General features: G+C 37.8%; 1 protein-coding gene across 3 annotated transcripts; it reads left to right on the top strand.

Moving 5' to 3' along the window:
• LOC129277960 (RAB6-interacting golgin-like) lies at positions 1–16,953 on the top strand. Of its 3 annotated transcripts, none has more exons than XM_054914150.2 (7): positions 1–86; positions 5,706–5,803; positions 6,967–7,049; positions 8,012–8,325; positions 9,526–9,627; positions 11,665–11,805; positions 12,339–16,953. In XM_054914150.2, the coding sequence occupies exons 2-7, from the start codon at positions 5,722–5,724 to the stop codon at positions 12,937–12,939; spliced, it is 1,323 nt and encodes a 440-aa protein (XP_054770125.2). In that variant the 5' UTR covers positions 1–86; positions 5,706–5,721; the 3' UTR covers positions 12,940–16,953. The 3 variants fall into 3 exon arrangements, with proteins under 3 accessions (XP_054770125.2, XP_054770126.2, XP_054770127.2); XM_054914151.2 differs by having other exon boundaries at positions 6,967–7,148; XM_054914152.2 differs by lacking the exons at positions 1–86; positions 5,706–5,803; positions 6,967–7,049 and adding an exon at positions 7,580–7,643.
• Positions 16,954–17,654: the final 701 nt, after the last annotated feature.

The following is a 17,654-nucleotide window of genomic DNA, read 5'->3' as shown; positions in this document are numbered from 1 at the left end:
CCAGAGCGAGCAGAGGACACGTCAACAATTCTTGTCAACAAATTTAATTCAGTTGTTTTTGGAGTGAAATGTTTAGGAGGGAAGTTGTAAGTATTGCTTAAATCAGTCAAAAATGGGCAAGTAAAGTTGAAGCTTTGATGATATCTTTTTAGTGTATTTAGTATTTTTCCAAACAAACTTCGGCATATTTTGCTGCTGACAGGGTAACCCAGGGAGCTCCGGCCCTCGCAGCGGGCGCCGGAGCTCCCTGGGTTACTGACAGGGTTACTGTAGTCCCACGTTATGTTTCTTACGTTAGCTTGATCACTGCCAAGTAGATGAAACTAAGTTAGACGAACAGTTTCGTAGTATCGTACCGGTATACCGGTATCGTAGTTGCAGCAAACTATTTCATGAGAAAGTCTTTTTAATAAATCAAGATTAATTGTTGTCACCATATTATCATTTATCTAGATCTGGTACTTAATGTCTTAAATGGGCATTATCGTGAAATTGGGAACCAGTTCCTAATTTCCAAAGGAGACTTTTTCACGACAAGACATGACCTACCTACCTTTTCGAGCTTGTTCACTGCTTCACCGCAGCTGGCGCGCTGATTCTAGATAAAGTAATCCTTCAAAGAGCTTAGATCAGAAAGATTGATTTCGTCGCCGTCTTTTCTCTACTCGCTAAAATGGGAACCAGCGTGAAAACTCCCCATAGAGTTGTACACACTGGTTCCCATTTTAGCGAGTAGAGTAAACTAGTTTACTCTACTCGCTGAAATGGGAACCAGTGCGTACAACTCTATGGAAAACTCCACATAGAGTTGTACACGCTGGTTCCCATTTCAGCGAGTAGATTAAACTAGTTTAATCTACTCGCCAAAATGGGAACCAGCGTGGAAAATTCTCAATAGAGTTGTACACGCTGGTTCCCATTTCAGCGAGTAGATAAAGACAGATTACTAGTAATATTTATTTCGTTAGTGATGATTCTCTGACGAAATAAATCTGATTAATAAACTGTCTTTATCTACTCGTGAAAATGGGAACCAGCATTTATAATTCAAAAGAATTTTCTTAGATGGTTCCCATTTTGAAGAGTAGATATAGAGAGAGATTGCCAATGAGATTTATTTCGTCAGTGATGACTCTGACGAAATAAATTTCACTAGTAAACTGTCTTTATCTACTCGTGAAAATGGGAACCAGCTATGCTGGTTCCCATTTTCACGAGTAGATAATACAGTTACAGTTTACTAAAGTGATTCATCCCCAGATATATCTTGTTTGTGATTTATTTAGTGAATCGATTTTGTAATATAAGTTTTTGTCAACATTGTGAAAGTGGCAGAGTGGTCTTGAAGAGCAGGGAAATGCGGGGTAGATGGATAATTACAAAAATTATGATTCCGCGGAATAGTCGATGTCATCTGAAAACTTGTCCACCCGTGGCAAACTGAGCCCGTTAAACATCGCATGAGGAAAGAGGTAACCAGTTGTGTGAGGAGCTTCGCATCGTAAACAAAGTCTCTCGCATCAATTCTTTTCAAAATCGCCGAAGCGAAGATTCTTTACATATTGTGGTGAAAGGAGGTACAAGTTCAATTTGGCTACCAGTTCCCAAAAGCACGGAATGGCCCTTAAATGTATGGTAGGGGGTCCTAAAGCTGCGCGGGTCCTAAAGCTACGCACCACTCGTCGCGCATCCAGTTTTTGTCTCACCTGCATAGCAGAGTGAGACTATAGGCGCCGCTTTTCCGACGGCGGCGGCGACGGCGGCGTCAACACCAAATCTTAACCTGAGGTTAAGTTTTTGAAATGACAGCATAACTTAGAAAGTATATGGACCTAGTTCATGAAACTTGGCCATAAGGTTAATCAAGTATTACTGAACATCCTGCCTGAGTTTCATGTCACATGACCAAGGTCAAAGGTCATTTAGGGTCAATGAACTTAGACCATGTTGGGGGAATCAACATCAAAATCTTAACCTAAGGTTAAGTTTTTGAAATGTCATCATAACTTAGAAAATATATGGACCTAGTTCATGAAACTTATACATAAGGTTAATCAAGTATCACTGAACATCCTGCATGAGTTTCACGTCACATGACCAAGGTCAAAGGTCATTTAGGGTCAATGAACTTGGCCGAATTGGGGGTATCTGTTGAATTACCATCATAACTTTGAAAGTTTATGGATCTGATTCATGAAACTTGGACATAATAGTAATCAAGTATTACTGAACATCCTGTGCAAGTTTCAGGTCACATGATCAAGGTCAAAGGTCATTTAGGGTCAATGAACTTTGGCCAAATTGGGATATTTGTTGAATTACAGCCATAAATTTGAAAGTGTGTTGGTCTAGTTCATAAAACTTGGACATAATAGTAATCAAGTATCACTGAACATCCTGTGCGAGTTTCAGGTCACATGATCAAGGTCAAAGGTCATGTAAGGTCAAAGAACTTTGGCCACGTTGGGGGTATTTGTTGAATTGCCATCATATCTCTATAAGTGTATTGGTCTAGTTCATAAAACGTGGAAATAAGAGTAACCAAGTATCACTGAACATCTTGTGCGAGTTATAGTAGTTTTCAAAATCAGCACTGCTGCTATATTGAATCGCGTGATGCAGGTGAGACGGCCAGAGGCATTCCACTTGTTATGGCAAATGCGCACTCTGTGTGTGGAACTGTGACTGCAGAGTGACGAACGATTCCTATTCAATTTTTTCAACAGAGGCTGCAGTAAATCTCTAAATGCAGAGAAAACCAACAACTGTTTGGAATTTAGGAGTTATATTCGCTTAAATTTCATTTTATCCTATAATAATATGAATATATTTTAGAAATTGAGGCACAGGAAATACTATTTTTTTGCATGATAAATCGAGTGCGTAGCTTTAGGACCCCTTCTACATCGGGTGGCGAATGAAGAGGTGTTCGGAAAACATGGCGGGATTTTCGTATTAGTGAGTTTTGCGATATTTTCTTCTTGGTTAATGATCTTTAGAATTTTTGCCACAAATTAGTGAATGATGTTTGTTGAAATATTAAAATTGGGATAGTTTTTATTGTTTGCAAACAAAGTGCGTAGCTTTAGGTCCCCCCATCATAAACTTATCTTTGTGAAATCATGAAATTTTAGCTAAAAAAGAAAAGCATTTTTGTCACACCTGCATAGCAGAGTGAGACTATAGGCGCCGCTTTTCCGACGGCTGCGGCGACGGCGGCAGCGGCGTCAACACCAAATCTTAACCTGAGGTTAAGTTTTTGAAATGACAGCATAACTTAGAAAGTATATGGACCTAGTTCATGAAACTTGGCCATAAGATTAATCAAGTATTACTGAACATCCTGCCTGAGTTTCATGTCACATGACCAAGGTCAAAGGTCATTTAGGGTCAATGAACTTAGACCATGTTGGGGGAATCAACATCAAAATCTTAACCTAAGGTTAAGTTTTTGAAATGTCATCATAACTTAGAAAATATATGGACCTAGTTCATGAAACTTATACATAAGGTTAATCAAGTATCACTGAACATCCTGCATGAATTTCATGTCACATGACCAAGGTCAAAGGTCATTTAGGGTCAATGAACTTTGGCCGAATTGGAGGTATCTGTTGAATTACCATCATAACTTTGAAAGTTTATGGATCTGATTCATGAAACTTGAACATAATAGTAATCAAGTATTACTGAACATCCTGTGCAAGTTTCAGGTCACATGATCAAGGTCAAAGGTCATTTAGGGTCAATGAACTTTGGCCAAATTGGGGTATTTGTTGAATTACAGCCATAAATTTGAAAGTGTGTTGGTCTAGTTCATAAAACTTGGACATAAGAGTAATCAAGTATCACTGAACATCCTGTGCACATTTTAGGTCACATGACCAAGGTCAAAGGTCAATAAACTTTGGCCACAATGGGGGTATCTGTTGAATTACCATCATAACTTTGAAAGTTGATGGATCTGACTCTTGAAACTTGGACATAAGACTAATCAAGTATCACTGAACATCCTGTGCGAGTTTCAGGTCACATGATCAAGGTCAAAGGTCATTTAAGGTCAAAGAACTTTGGCCACATTGGGGGTATTTGTTGAATTGCCATCATATCTCTATAAGTGTATTGGTCTAGTTCATAACACGTGGAAATAAGAGTAACCAAGTATCACTGAACATCTTGTGCGAGTTATAGTAGTTTTCAAAATCAGCACTGCTGCTATATTGAATAGCGTGATGCAGGTGAGACGGCCAGAGGCATTCCACTTGTTAATAATTAACGTTACTTAGACTCCGTTAGAGTCTATTTTATTTATTATAGGTATGTGGGACCAGTCCTGCCATGGGTTCATTACATGCCGCCGAGCACAGAAAAATCAAGCCATAGAAGTCGTGTTGTGGACGCCAGAAGTGGCGTCCCAGCACGCGAGACCCACTTGTTAGAAATCTACTGCCATATGCGGTTCTGTGTGCATGGTGTGCGAGTTAGTAGGATAACCTCGCGTGCTCGCACTAGCAGTAGAGGCGCCGGCCAGAAAATTGTCTCAGTTTTCAAAGATTTCTCCACACAAGAAAAAAAAGTTCATTCACCTGTCAAGTGCCGTTATCAATTGAGTTCGCTAGTCAATGTAAACATATCACTCAGGTTTCATAACAAGATTATTGAAAGACGGCAAGTTGTGAAAAATAGACGGTGAACTGGGGAGAATTGAGGTCACTGAATCTATGTTTAGCACTCTCAATCCCCGTAATTGCCGTCCATGTCCCGCAGGAGTAAATGAAAAAAAAACTGTCCCCATAAACAAAGTCAAGGACAATCTCAGTTTCTCAAGACATGATTTGTCCTGGTTATGAGGATATCCTTGTTTTCTGGGATAATCCCAATTTTTGGACCAGTGCCTCTACTGACTAGTGTGATTGATGTGGCTGGTGGGACAGACTTATATATAGGCCTGTTGATTGTAAAAATACCTGACATTTACTTTGATTTGATGGAATTCCATGCTTATTTTGCTCATTTAGCCATTACGCATTTTCTTCCAGAGCCATTTGATTTGGCATATATATTTTGTTATTTATATTTTGTACTTAGGACCGTAAGTTAGGAGGTAATTTTATTGGGGTCTTGGGGACTAAATATATATACCGGGCGGTGTGAAAAGCGGGTCTTGCGAGTGGGGTTTCTGAGTGGAATTTTTGTCATTCGATTCGGAGTATTTAGAGAACAGAAAGTTAGGTCTGAAAAAGGGGGTCTTCAAAGCGGCACGTCCCCGTACCACCAATATATGTGAGTGCCCCCGCGGGCATGTACCGGTATGAAGTATAAAGGGGGGCCGGGGGAGGAGAGACTTAAAGTTTGAACTGAAGTCAGATTGAACATGGATTTCTTTAATGTTCCACAAAATTTTAAGTTGATATTGTTCCTTATTATTTTTTAAGTGTAGACTCAGACTATATGAGTGCCAAAAAATCTCATTAAGATTTAAGAAAATTATCAATATGATTCTTTTTGCAAATATGTCTAATAGCAGTAGGTGCAGCCAGTCATTTTTTTATTCATATTTGATATAAAAAAAATTGTGCCCAATATCTATGTACTCATTCAGTTTTGATCTACTCATGCATGATTGTGGGATTTTGATGTGAATTGTTGCATTTTGTGGCTTTTTTGAGAAATGCCTGATATTGTTATAATCATTTTTTCTGCAGTTGAATTTAAATAAAGATGGCATGGACAGGATTTACAGATGAACAGCTAAATGCTTTAAAACAAACTTCCAATGAGGGAGGAATGCCTGCCAGAGGTGGTACGTATAATTTCCCATTGACTTTCATCAAATAATTCTTCTTTATTATTAGATGTATAACTATTTTTAACTGTACAGTTTTCATATTTTTCATTAGATGTATTCTTTTATTTTGTATTATTGATATTTTGAAAATTACTATTGATAAATATTCATATTGATAGTACTTTTAGAAAAGAACCTTTTTTGTAGGCGCCGTTGTCTTCTTTCCTCATCCTGCTATACTTCCACTTCCTCCTCTTCTCATCATGTTTAATTTAATTCATTGTTTGTTATTAATGGGTGATTTCAAGTACGGTGTTTGGTGATGGTGTTGAGAGCGTAAAAAGGCCGCTGAACCGAGCTCCAACACCGAGCTGGGTTCAGAGGAACAATACCGATTGCGTTATCGATAGCACATGACATTGCTAAATCATCTCAACTTCACGCGAGAAGTCTTGACGAAGAAAATGAAATTGGAGAGAAATGCATTAAATTCTCATCGCACAGAATACAAAATTTACAAATGCTTTAATTAATTCAAGAATTCGAAAGAGTGAACATTATTCTTCATCAAAATATATAAAGCTCAAATGATTTGTACTCATCTTAACTGTAAAAGCTAATTTTACAGGGATGTTTCATTGTGTTTGCTGCCTGTTCACGAGCTTGAGATTGCCAAGACCAACACCGAACTTGTCATCATGATTTTCCCAATCCCTGGGGGTTCTTGTTGGAGAATGGGGAAATTGCATGTAGATCGTCAACACCAGCCGCAGTGTTGGGTTCAGCAGACATTCAACACCATCCTTCAACACGAACCGCCGGAAATACGTCATATTTTCTGAAGGTCAATCCCAACACCAGCCTGATTTCAAGTGTGTTGTTGTGGCTGGTGTTGGTGTTGTCACAACACCAACACCAAATTTCAACACCGTACTTAAAATAACCAAATGACTTTACTGAGTAATAGGCTAAGCATTATAAATGCCACAGGAAAAAAAAGTTGAAGTTGCTATAGAATCTTGTATTAATGCACTGGAGATATTAGTATCCAAAACATTAAAAACAGGATAAGAAGTTACTTTTCAGGGACTTAGAAATCATAGCTAGGAAAATGCTCAATACCAAGTTTTCACTGCGTGGCCAGTTCAAAAGTGACAACTTCATTGTTTTTCCTTCAGGTCGAGGTCAGCACAACCAGAGGGGCAGGGGAAGATCTGGAGTAAGCAGGGGTAGAGGAAGACCAGGGCCATCCCAGGCTGTGGTATGTTTAACAGCTGGGTCAAATTAAACACAATTAGAGGGGCAGGGATGATCTTGGCTAAGCAGGGGTAGAGGAAGACCAGGGCCATCCAAGGCTGTGGTAAGTTTTATAGCTTGGTCGAAGTAAACACAATTAGAGGGCCGGGGATGATCTGGACTAAGCAGGGGTAGAGGAAGACCAGGGCCATCCCAGGCTGTGGTAAGTTTTATTGCTGGGTCCAAGTAAACACAATTAGAGGGGCAGGGATGATCTGGACTAAGCAGGGGTAGAGGAAGATCAGGGCCATCCAAGGCTGTGGTAAGTTTAATAGCTGGGTCAAATTAAACACAATTAGAGGGGCAGGGATGATCTGGACTAAGCAGGGGTAGAGGAAGATCAGGGCCATCCAAGGCTGTGGTAAGTTTAATAGCTGGGTCAAATTAAACACAATTAGAGGGGCAGGGATGATCTTGGCTAAGCAGGGGTAGAGGAAGACCAGGGCCATCCCAGGCTGTGGTAGGTTTTATAGCTGGGTCGAAGTAAACACAATTAGAGGGGCAGGGCTGATCTGGACTAAGCAGGGGTAGAGGAAGACCAGGGCCATCCCAGGCTGTGGTAAGTTTTATAGCTGGGTCGAGGTCAGCAAAATTAGAACAGCAGAGGAAGATCTGGAGGAAGATAACTGGACAAAGTCAACCGGAAGTGACAATATTCTTTGCTTTCCTTCAGGTCCAGGTCAGTTCAATCAAATGGCAGGGGAAGATCTGGTATGGAAAAATTCCTTGTATGCTGGAGGCTGGAGCGCCTTTTAAGGCTAGCCATGCTACAGTGAGGGTTATAGTAGGTAGCATTTATAAACATTTGTATTGGCGCTAGCTATATAAATGTTGTATTTGTTATTACTGTTACTATCATTATTATGTTAAAACATGTTTCTCAGCAGTTGTTACAAGATAAAAACAATATCCTTTTTTTGTATTTAGAGCCAAACTCCTGTCAGTCCAGACCAAATGCTCTCCAGACCAAAGCCACAGGGTACCCGAGGGAAACCTGTCTCCTCTGCAGAGCACAGCGTCTGGAGTAAACTAAATGAGCCGACCCAAAGACGACCTCCTCCAGCGAGAAGGAAAGCCCCTCCCCCACCTCAAGACAAGGCTGAAGACAGACAGAATGATGCGCCAAGGGGAGAAGTGGTGGATCATAGACGGCTTGAGGATGACAGCAAGAAGGAATCTCTGGAATCTCAGGAAGAGGAGGCAGAGAAGGTCAAGATTTTAGATGAAGAGGAAGGGCATGAGTGAGTATCAAAAAGGGAATTCTTAAGGGTTTGCATGAAACCAAGATGATGAAGGTGATTGCCTATAAATGTCCCCACCTCAGCTTGCCTTTGTACGCTATTCTGCTATTACTAGCAGTGGTTCCAAGAAATTTTTGTTTAAATGCCTTTCCCTCTGTGAGAGCATACTGTTAGGGCTGGATTGCCTCTGTAGCGGTCATTCATATATTAGTATTAATATTAGAGCTCTGCATCTTGTACACTGTTCTTTGTTATATGTAAATTGGGACAAAGCAATGAAAATTTTGTCTCAAATTACAATGACTATATGGTCTGTAATGGGAAATGGGAATGTTTAGAGGTAATCTATTTCTTTTCAAGGCATATATGTTTATTTGTGACATGATCATCATGAAAATGAAATAAATCTTTTTTTTTATGTTTGTATGTTTTATTGAACAAATAAAAAGAATCATACTCAATATTTACTCATTTATGACAATTCAAAAGAACATAATTCTGTTTTTTTTAATGATCATAATGTTGCATTCTGTTCCATAAAGCTTGTTATAATAACAGATATGTAATCACATAAATCGCCCAAATCATTCAGTTTGATAAGCTGATTGCAAATTTGTTATAGATTTGTGCAATTGTTATAATAACAAGTCTTTATGAAACAGGACGTGCTCAGGATTTTCTTTTTTTGTTCTGGTTCGTTGCCTTTAAAGGGTGTACAAACCAGTAGCCTTTTATAGCCCCAGCTCAAGTCCTCAACTATTCAAATCTGGCCAGTTCATTACCCGTAATGCAGTATTCCGACCAGCGTAGTCTTGTAATATGTATACACTTGACTAATAACACACTGATTCACTACTGAATATTCATATCAAAATAATTATATTACCAAATAGCAAAGTATTATACCTCTCAAAAAACATTGCTTCTCTATACACAAACAAAATAAATTCTAAGCTAATTTATTAATGTATACTAATAGTTATCTCAAAAGATATATTTTAAGACTAGTATGTATAACACACAGTCAATGTTAAGCAGTACACATTGTTGGTCAGCTCACTCCTCCCTTTAAAATTCTATTCTTGTTATCTGAAGATGGAGAGAGCAGCATTCTGTATGTGTTTTTATATTGTAATTTTGCACTCTTTGCGGCTTTGCTGACAATTTTCTCTTGTGTTTTACTTAACCACCCTCGTGCAGGAGAGAGATTTCTAAACTTGAGGAGTTTCAGAAGAAGCAAAAACAGATGGAGGAAGAGAATACAAAGAAGAAAAACCTTTTGGCTAGAGCAATAGCAGACAGGTAAGTCTTTTTTTTAAATCCCATGTGGTTCTGATTACACTCATTATTTCTTTGGTAATTTATCCTACTGTAGCAGATCACAATTTTTTTGTAAAATATTTAATTGGAAGAAAGTGTTGGAAAGGATTAACATATTATAAAGAGGGCGCTATTACAGTTAAGCCCCTGGGGATTTTGAGTTTGTGATTGCTTGGTCATGGGTTATGATTGAATGGGAGAGGTCAATGTGCCAACTGAAATTGTTGGGCTAAATAACCACCTGGTTGGTAATGGGCCTTGTTAGTAATGGCCTGGTTAGTGACAGGTTTTATATTGTTTGGGCAAAGTAATTTGCAATACAGTTGGGTACTTAATACATGCAAGAATTCATAACATTCAGGGATGCCACTTTTCCGTCTTTATACGGAATTCCGGCTTTTTCCCTCTATCTGTCTTTTTTTCGTATTTCCGACTTTTCCTGTTTTCTGTGTATTAAAAAACCGGAAAGTCCTCCTGTTTCCCCCCTCTCTCTCATGCATGCCGATCGACCGAGTGAGAGATATTTCCCTGAGATATTTGCTATTATTATAAACGCGCACACTACCCACTACTTTCATTGAGTTATGCTTTTATGGAGGCTTTCCAATTAGAATAAATCCTGGCCAATCAATGCGAGCAACAAGTTTCGAACGCACGCACATAGACGAGCGCAAAGCAGCGGCATGAATCGCGGTATAATAGCGACTGGTAAATACGTCTGTAAAGATGATGACGTCATCCAAGATGGCAACTTATGATGCGAAAGGATCGAGGATGACTATGTTTTGATCATCATTTGAAAGGAATTAGTGGTAACTGTGGTCTAAGGTACGATGTTTGTTAATTTTATATATTTTCTCGTAAGTTTGGATGTAATTATTTTTTTTATAATGTGACATTCTATGTACCAAAAACGATCCGAAAATCGGGTTTCCGCCGAATGTTAGATCAAACGTTACTGCTGCATGCTGATACGGAACCCAGGAGCTCCGGCCTGTTTCCGGGCCGGAGCTCCCTGGGTTCCATATCAGCATGCAGCAGGTTAGCTGATACGTTGTCTTTATGTACGGGCCAACAACTCTTCAGTCTATGTATTGGTGAGTGGAGCCAACACGGTTCAGCTGAACAACCAAAATACAGAGACTGAAGCTTTTGGTCTAGCGTTCTATGAGAAACACACAACAACTAACTACCGTCAGTTTTCAAACATAATTGACTTCAAAGTCATTGATCACAACAAGGTAAGAAGCCACTTGGTCCTCCCCTAAATTTGAGGTGGGGGCGGACCCCCCCCCCTCCTAATTTTTTTTTTTTTTGGCTTGTCCAAATTTTTACCTGTGTCCATTTCAAAATGGTGGACCCCCTAAATTGTTTTCTTTCTTGGACACTGTCCCGACCCGCGATAAGTTTCAGTATTTTTGGAGGACACCTAGTGGCATCCCTGAACATTTGGCAGTGTATGTTCCAAACATTTTTGCAGGGTCGTAAGCTCCACCCAGTTTAAGCCCGAAAAGTCATGCATTGGGTGTGGTTTGGGAATGATACTAGGATATTATTGGTTGGCGGTCTTGATGCAGAATGCTTAAATGTTTGCATTTTGCATCTTCGATTAGCCCATCTATCTCTCATATGAACATGGTTTGGCTTTAATAAACATGTGAAATAGCCATTATTATTGCAACTTATTCAATCAAGAGCTTCCTTATTTTCAAATCTACAAATAATTAAATATTTCATATTTCATATTATGAAGAAAAAAAAAGAAAGTGTGTGACATCTTCTCTGCCATTTGTAAACAGACATAGGATGTGCATATAACTGTGTTATGGAATTCAGCAAATTTTTGAATAGCATTACCATTTTACACCCAAGCTTGGTTAAAAATTTGGGTGCAGTCGAGACTCCATCTATTTCTCTCTGATCTAAGTGGTAGTTTTACCATGCTGGGATCTCTGGCATAAGGGACAGTTTGGTGAACAAGCTTTTCAATGAAATTTATGATTTTATTTATATTTCTAGAAAGAAGAAGACCCAGGCAGAAGCCAAGAGATTGTTGTACATTCAGAAGGAACTAACTAAAATAGAATCACTACTCACAAATGATGTGAGCATACTCCGAGACAAGATAGAGGAAGCAAGCAGAGATTTCAACGATGCTCAGTGAGTATGATAGGGAGGGGGGGGGGTAGGAGGAGGGAAGGGGAGGGGAGATAGAATCACTACTCAGCAATGATGTGAGCATACACCGAGACAAGATAGAGGAAACGAGCAGAGATTTCAACGATGCTCAGTGAGTATAGTAGGGAGGGGGGAGATAGAATCACTACTAAGCAATGATGTGAGCATACTCTGAGACAAGATAGAGGAAGCAAGCAGATATTTCAACGATGCTCTGTGAGTATCTTTATAGGGAGGGGTTGGGAGTGGTTAGGAGGGAAGGGGATGGATAATTCGTTCAACATGTTCACAAAATGTTATATTCATGATTTCTTTTGTTTATTTCCATGTTTGTCAATGGCTATATTGGTTGTTGAAATTTTGAACCAGCAAAAGCCAATCTCACAGTGTGTAGAAATGTTTGTAGTAAAGTGGATAAATGAAATGACAAATTTCATCAATTAAACCGGTTAACATGATTGAAAAACATGAAATGGACACTTTCCAAGTTTTTGTCTTGTATTCATGTTTTGCAGGCGTCGTTATCAAAAAGCTGAGGCAGAGTTCGTAGCAGCCAAGACCCATCTTCATAAAGCTTCTGAAATGAAGGAGGCCCTTACAGAACATCTATGCACCATCATCCACGAGAACGAACTCCGCAAAGCACGGAAGCTCGAAGAGCTTGTCAGCAAACTTGAAGTTGAAAATCTTGACGAGTTTGAGATTCCGGATGAAACGCCGCCTACCTCACCAGTGCCAATAACAGTCCCTCACCAGCAAGAGGTTACTAATCACCCCTCAAAGGACAATGGAACAGCCCATATATCCAGCAATAACTCAGGGAGCATGTCCAATCAACTGGAACAATCCATTGTATCTTCAGGAAGTTCCTCTGACAAACTTGATTCCCCAGCTGCACCTGACATCACGACTCTTTCAAAAAGTGCTGAGCAAACTGATGAAAAAGCAAATGAAAAAGCTGATAAACATGAAGAGAAAATTGACAATGAAATCATTGTTTCAACAGTTTCTTGTGACCAAGGTGATAAAAATACAATAACTAAAATTGAAGGTGACTCGTCGAGTGACCAGCCAGAGGCAGAGCAACATGTAGAGATTAGTGAAGATAAGACATGACCACTGCTAGTCTTAATCCAGCTAATTCACTTTCTGTTATACCTTTTAGGGGACTGTTTCATAAACGCTTTCATAAGATTAGGCATGACTTTATGAGGGATTGGAATATGAAGAGCGAGAATATGAGCTAAATGTTTTTCTTGATTTTTAACATCAGTCAAACTTGTCTAAGTGGCCCCCTGTCTATAGCAGCCACCTGCCTATAAAGGTCACATTTTGTGTTTCCCTTGGGTGGTCAGCAAAGACTGGTTTAATGTATTATAAGAATAGCATATAAGAGTTCTGGGGAAACAATATGATTAGCGGTAACAGTTATGTTTTTCACATAATTGTTTGTATTCAAATTGATTGAGCTTTCAGCTTATTCTTATTTTGTATTCCAGTCATTCATGAAATTGCTTGTTACTTTATGAACTCCTTCATGGAACACCCCAGGGGGCCATTTCATAAAGCTGTTCATAAGTTAAGAGTGACTTTAAGTACGACTGGTGATCCTTTATTGTGGTAAATGATATTTACCATTAAATGTCCATTCAGGATTACTTATTATGTAAGAAAGCTTCACTAGTTCTTAAAATCACTCTCAACTTATGAACAGCTTTAAGAATCATCCACCAGGTAAGGATATATTACAGCTTTCTAACAGGGTGAATATTTATTTTGATAATACATTGAAGTACAATCTATAATTTTTTTTATTTTGGAGATAAATAATTGATTTTTAGGTTTTATATTACAGGAGAATCCTAATTTAGAAAACCACCAATGAGGTGAAAAACAATATTTATCTTAGATAATTAGACCTGTGGTCTTTATGGAAAGCTTTTTCCCCTTTTTTTTAGCTCATGTAATGTGAAACTACAGTTATGGCTTATGTGAAACTACAGCTATGGCTGTGGCAGTGCCAAGATTTGGAGTTAGAAGAAGGGGGGGGGGGGGCATAAAGAGCAAATAAGAAAAAAAGGATGCAGATGACAATTTTCTTTGATTGAGTTCCATTGATACACTATATATATGTTCAATGGACGATTCTCAAAATAGAGAGATAGGATTTAAACAGGATATCAATTAATTGATTAATTTATATTTAAAATCAAAAGGATTTCCCATAAAATTTGAGATATGACATTGCCCCCCCCCTGCAACCATATACATTATCGTGAATATGAATGTGAAATTTAAATGCATGAGATGCTCTTTATGTTCAGAGTCAAATTGCATAGAATTTTTAAATGTAGATGGGATTAACAAAAGTGCACTTGAATTTAGTTTGATAAACTTTACATACAATCTGAGATTTATAACAACTCAAAGTGTTGGTACTTATATGTGTACATAAGAAAGCAGATTTTAAAAAATAAGATTATAGAATTTCTAATATTATGTAGTATAGCAATACAGTATTATTTCATATAAATGAAAATGATATGGTATTCAAATAGGTCTTCATGAATTTATTTTTGTAATATGACATCATTATAGCGTCCAAGTTTAGTGTAGGCTGAAGTTTGATAAACATTATACTCCTTCTTTGTTGCTCAAAATCTAATTGATATATTTTTAGTTTAGTAAACCAAGGATTATTAATTTGTATGCATATAAAAAAAAAACTAAGGTACAGTTGTATTTTAAATGTGAACGAAAAAGCAATAAGAATTTTACACCTTCACATATGAGAGCAATATTTCAATGAGTGTGAAATCCTGAATTATCATCTCAATCATAGAATATGATCCAGTTTCTACAATAAGTGGTCGTTGTGCCTACACATTTTGTGTGTACATTATGATACCTATTATGTTCTGTTACTACGAAGGTATTGTGGTAGCCATGTCTCATTCTTAAAGGAGAATGAAACCCTTGAAACCAGCTGAATCCATATCAAAGAGAAAAATCAAAGAAACATATTGTTGAAAGTTTGAGGAAGATTGAATGAATAATAAGAAAGTTATGAGCATTCGAATATTGAGATCACTAGTGCCATGTAGATCCTCCCAACGGCAATGCGACCAAGATCTGTGATATCACACACGTACAACTCCCTCATTACTTTAATACTTATTTCACTTATATTCTCACTTTTATACAGTCTATCACAAGGTGAGGTGTTCTCTTTATGAGATGACAAGTACAGAGGTTTCACAACATTATATCATTGATGAATCGTTTGTCATATGATTAGAATGAGCAAAAAGAGATGTTTTGGGGTATATTTTCAGTGTCCAAATGGGAGAGTTGTACGTGTGTGACATCACAGATCTTGGTCGCATTGCCAATGGGAGGATCTCCATAGCATTAGTGATCTCGACATTCAAATGCTCATAACTCTTTTATTGCTAGTCCTATTTTACTAAAAGTTTTGTTGATCTTATTCTTTGATTTTTCTGCTTTCACAAAAGCTAACTTGCTCCAAGAGTTTCATTCTCCTTTAAAGATAAATTCTTGATGAAAATTTCATCAACAACCAAGTGTACTATTAAGCAATATGAATGGCCCTTTATCAATGAAGACAGTCATCATGAAACCTTGCTCGGTAATCTTTTCCCCAAGTTTAATATTTTTGGGTGTTATATCGTGAATCTGTTTGGCCTGGGAGGAATTTGACATATGAGCAATAATGTACAGATAATTTTTAGTAATATTCCAACTTTGAGAATTATGTGCTAATGAGATTCAACTAATGCAAGGTTGGCAGTTATTCATTTTAACTTTTCCCAGAGAAACATATATGGTTAACCCTCAATCTCCCGGGGTATTTTGATTCTTGTCAATCCCGGGGGGGGGGGGGGGGGCATTATGGCCCCCCCTTAAGATCTCGGCCGCCGATTGCGCGAGCGACGCAAAAATTTGCACACTGGTAGTGTGCGATGTAATCTACAAGGCTGTATGGTAAAAGTTTCCAAAATAATGAGATTTTATTTTATATGAATTAATTATGCTAATTTATGCATAAATCATACTTTTTGCTATAATTCACTAAATAAAGCTCCTAGAATGCTAATTTTTGGTAAAAAAATTCTTTGTAGCAATCTTAACAATCGCAATTAAAAAAACTTCGGTTCGGAAATCAATTTCTTATGTATTTTTCTGTTTTATGAATTTCTTATGTATTTCTTTGTTTTTTTACTTTTTGTTTTTTATTGTTTTTTCAATGGAAATCATTCCAGACTTAGTTCTGATCATAAACAAGGCAAAATTAATTCAGTTTAATCAGTAAAAGTAGAAATAATGATACATTTATGAATTTTGGCTAAATACACAATTTGCATTGGATTTGTACATGAAATCACGTTTATGAGCAATTTTGGGTCTGACATGCACTTACATAATGTTGCGTAATGTCGTAACCGTGTACCCGGGCGTCACAAATTTGGTCTCAAAATTTGCGCGAGACTTGAAAGTAAAAAGTCAGTGAGCGGCGAGGTCAAAAAAATTTGCGCAGCAGATATATCGCGAAAATTGTCAAGGGGGGGGGCCATTATGGCCCCCCCCCCCCCGGGAGAATTAGGGTTAATCCACCCCATGTTCTATAAGCTACACTTGTTAGGGAAATGACCAATCCCAGTTACATTATGGCCTATAAGTTCTAGCTTTACATTTGAAATATTAATTTTACATAAAATGTGCCAAATCTCTTTAATGACGGCAGTAGAGGCTTTTCAAAACAAAACTGCTTCTTGTATTGTGTCTGTGGATTAATTTCCAGTGATTCAAACCAAGCATAGCTTTTCCATATTTTCTTACAGATTAAAAAGAAAATAAATGATTCCTTTGAGTTCATGGAAAAGCTTTGATCGAATATCAGAAACTGCCAAAATACTCTCCATTTGTGCTATGCTCTCAGTTTACCAGTTTAGGCATATACCACTCTGAAGCTGTCTGGTATTGTTTGGATCTTGTAAATCACCATCTTTTTTCCAATTTTGTGAATTATACGTACTGTCCAAACCTGTATCTTGGAAATTCAGATTATGATAAATGCAAAATAAAAGATGATGGAATTTCAACTTGTAATATGTTATCAGAATCCTTGTTGGTATTATTTGTGAGTTTGATAATGGGTGGTAGATCTTTTGAAGAGATAACATTGATTACCATAAAGTGAGAGACTACCTGATGATTAGACATGTACTTGATGAATTAGCAAACAAATTTGTTTATAAAAAAAAGTTATGAACTCCAAAATCGGTCAAAATTTACCTCAGAAAATGAGAAGATATTTTTGGTATATACTTTTCCAGGGGTAGGTCAATCATTCACAGGAATCCTATAGCTACTTCAGTACGGACTTGGGCCCCGTAGCATAAAAGTTTCTATTATGGTAACTTTGCAATCCAATGTCAACTACCATGGTAACTATGATCAACAGCCAATCAAAATCAAGGATTCCATTCAAGTTACCAATGGATGGCAAAGTTACCATGATATGATGGTAACTTTTATGCAACGGGGCCCTGGTTAGTATGCTGTTTTACAAATTAAAATGCAGCAAAAAAAAATAAAATATCTGCATTTCACATTACTGACTGTGAAAGATGACACAAATCCCGAGCATGCAGACTCATTGTAGACCCAAGATAGAGCTTTACCTGGATAAATGAAGTCAAGTAAACTATTTTATTATGGGGTGAAGGACAAGGGTCACACTTTTTAGGGGATATTTATTTACAGATTTTACAGAATAGGCTAATTATCCATATAAAAAACTCAGACTT

This window comes from Lytechinus pictus, chromosome 15 (genome assembly GCF_037042905.1).
Source record: "Lytechinus pictus isolate F3 Inbred chromosome 15, Lp3.0, whole genome shotgun sequence".
Classification (NCBI taxonomy): Eukaryota; Metazoa; Echinodermata; class Echinoidea; order Temnopleuroida; family Toxopneustidae; genus Lytechinus; species Lytechinus pictus.
The sequence above is the reverse complement of the archived record's forward strand: the minus strand, read 5'-3'. Positions and strand labels throughout refer to the sequence as shown.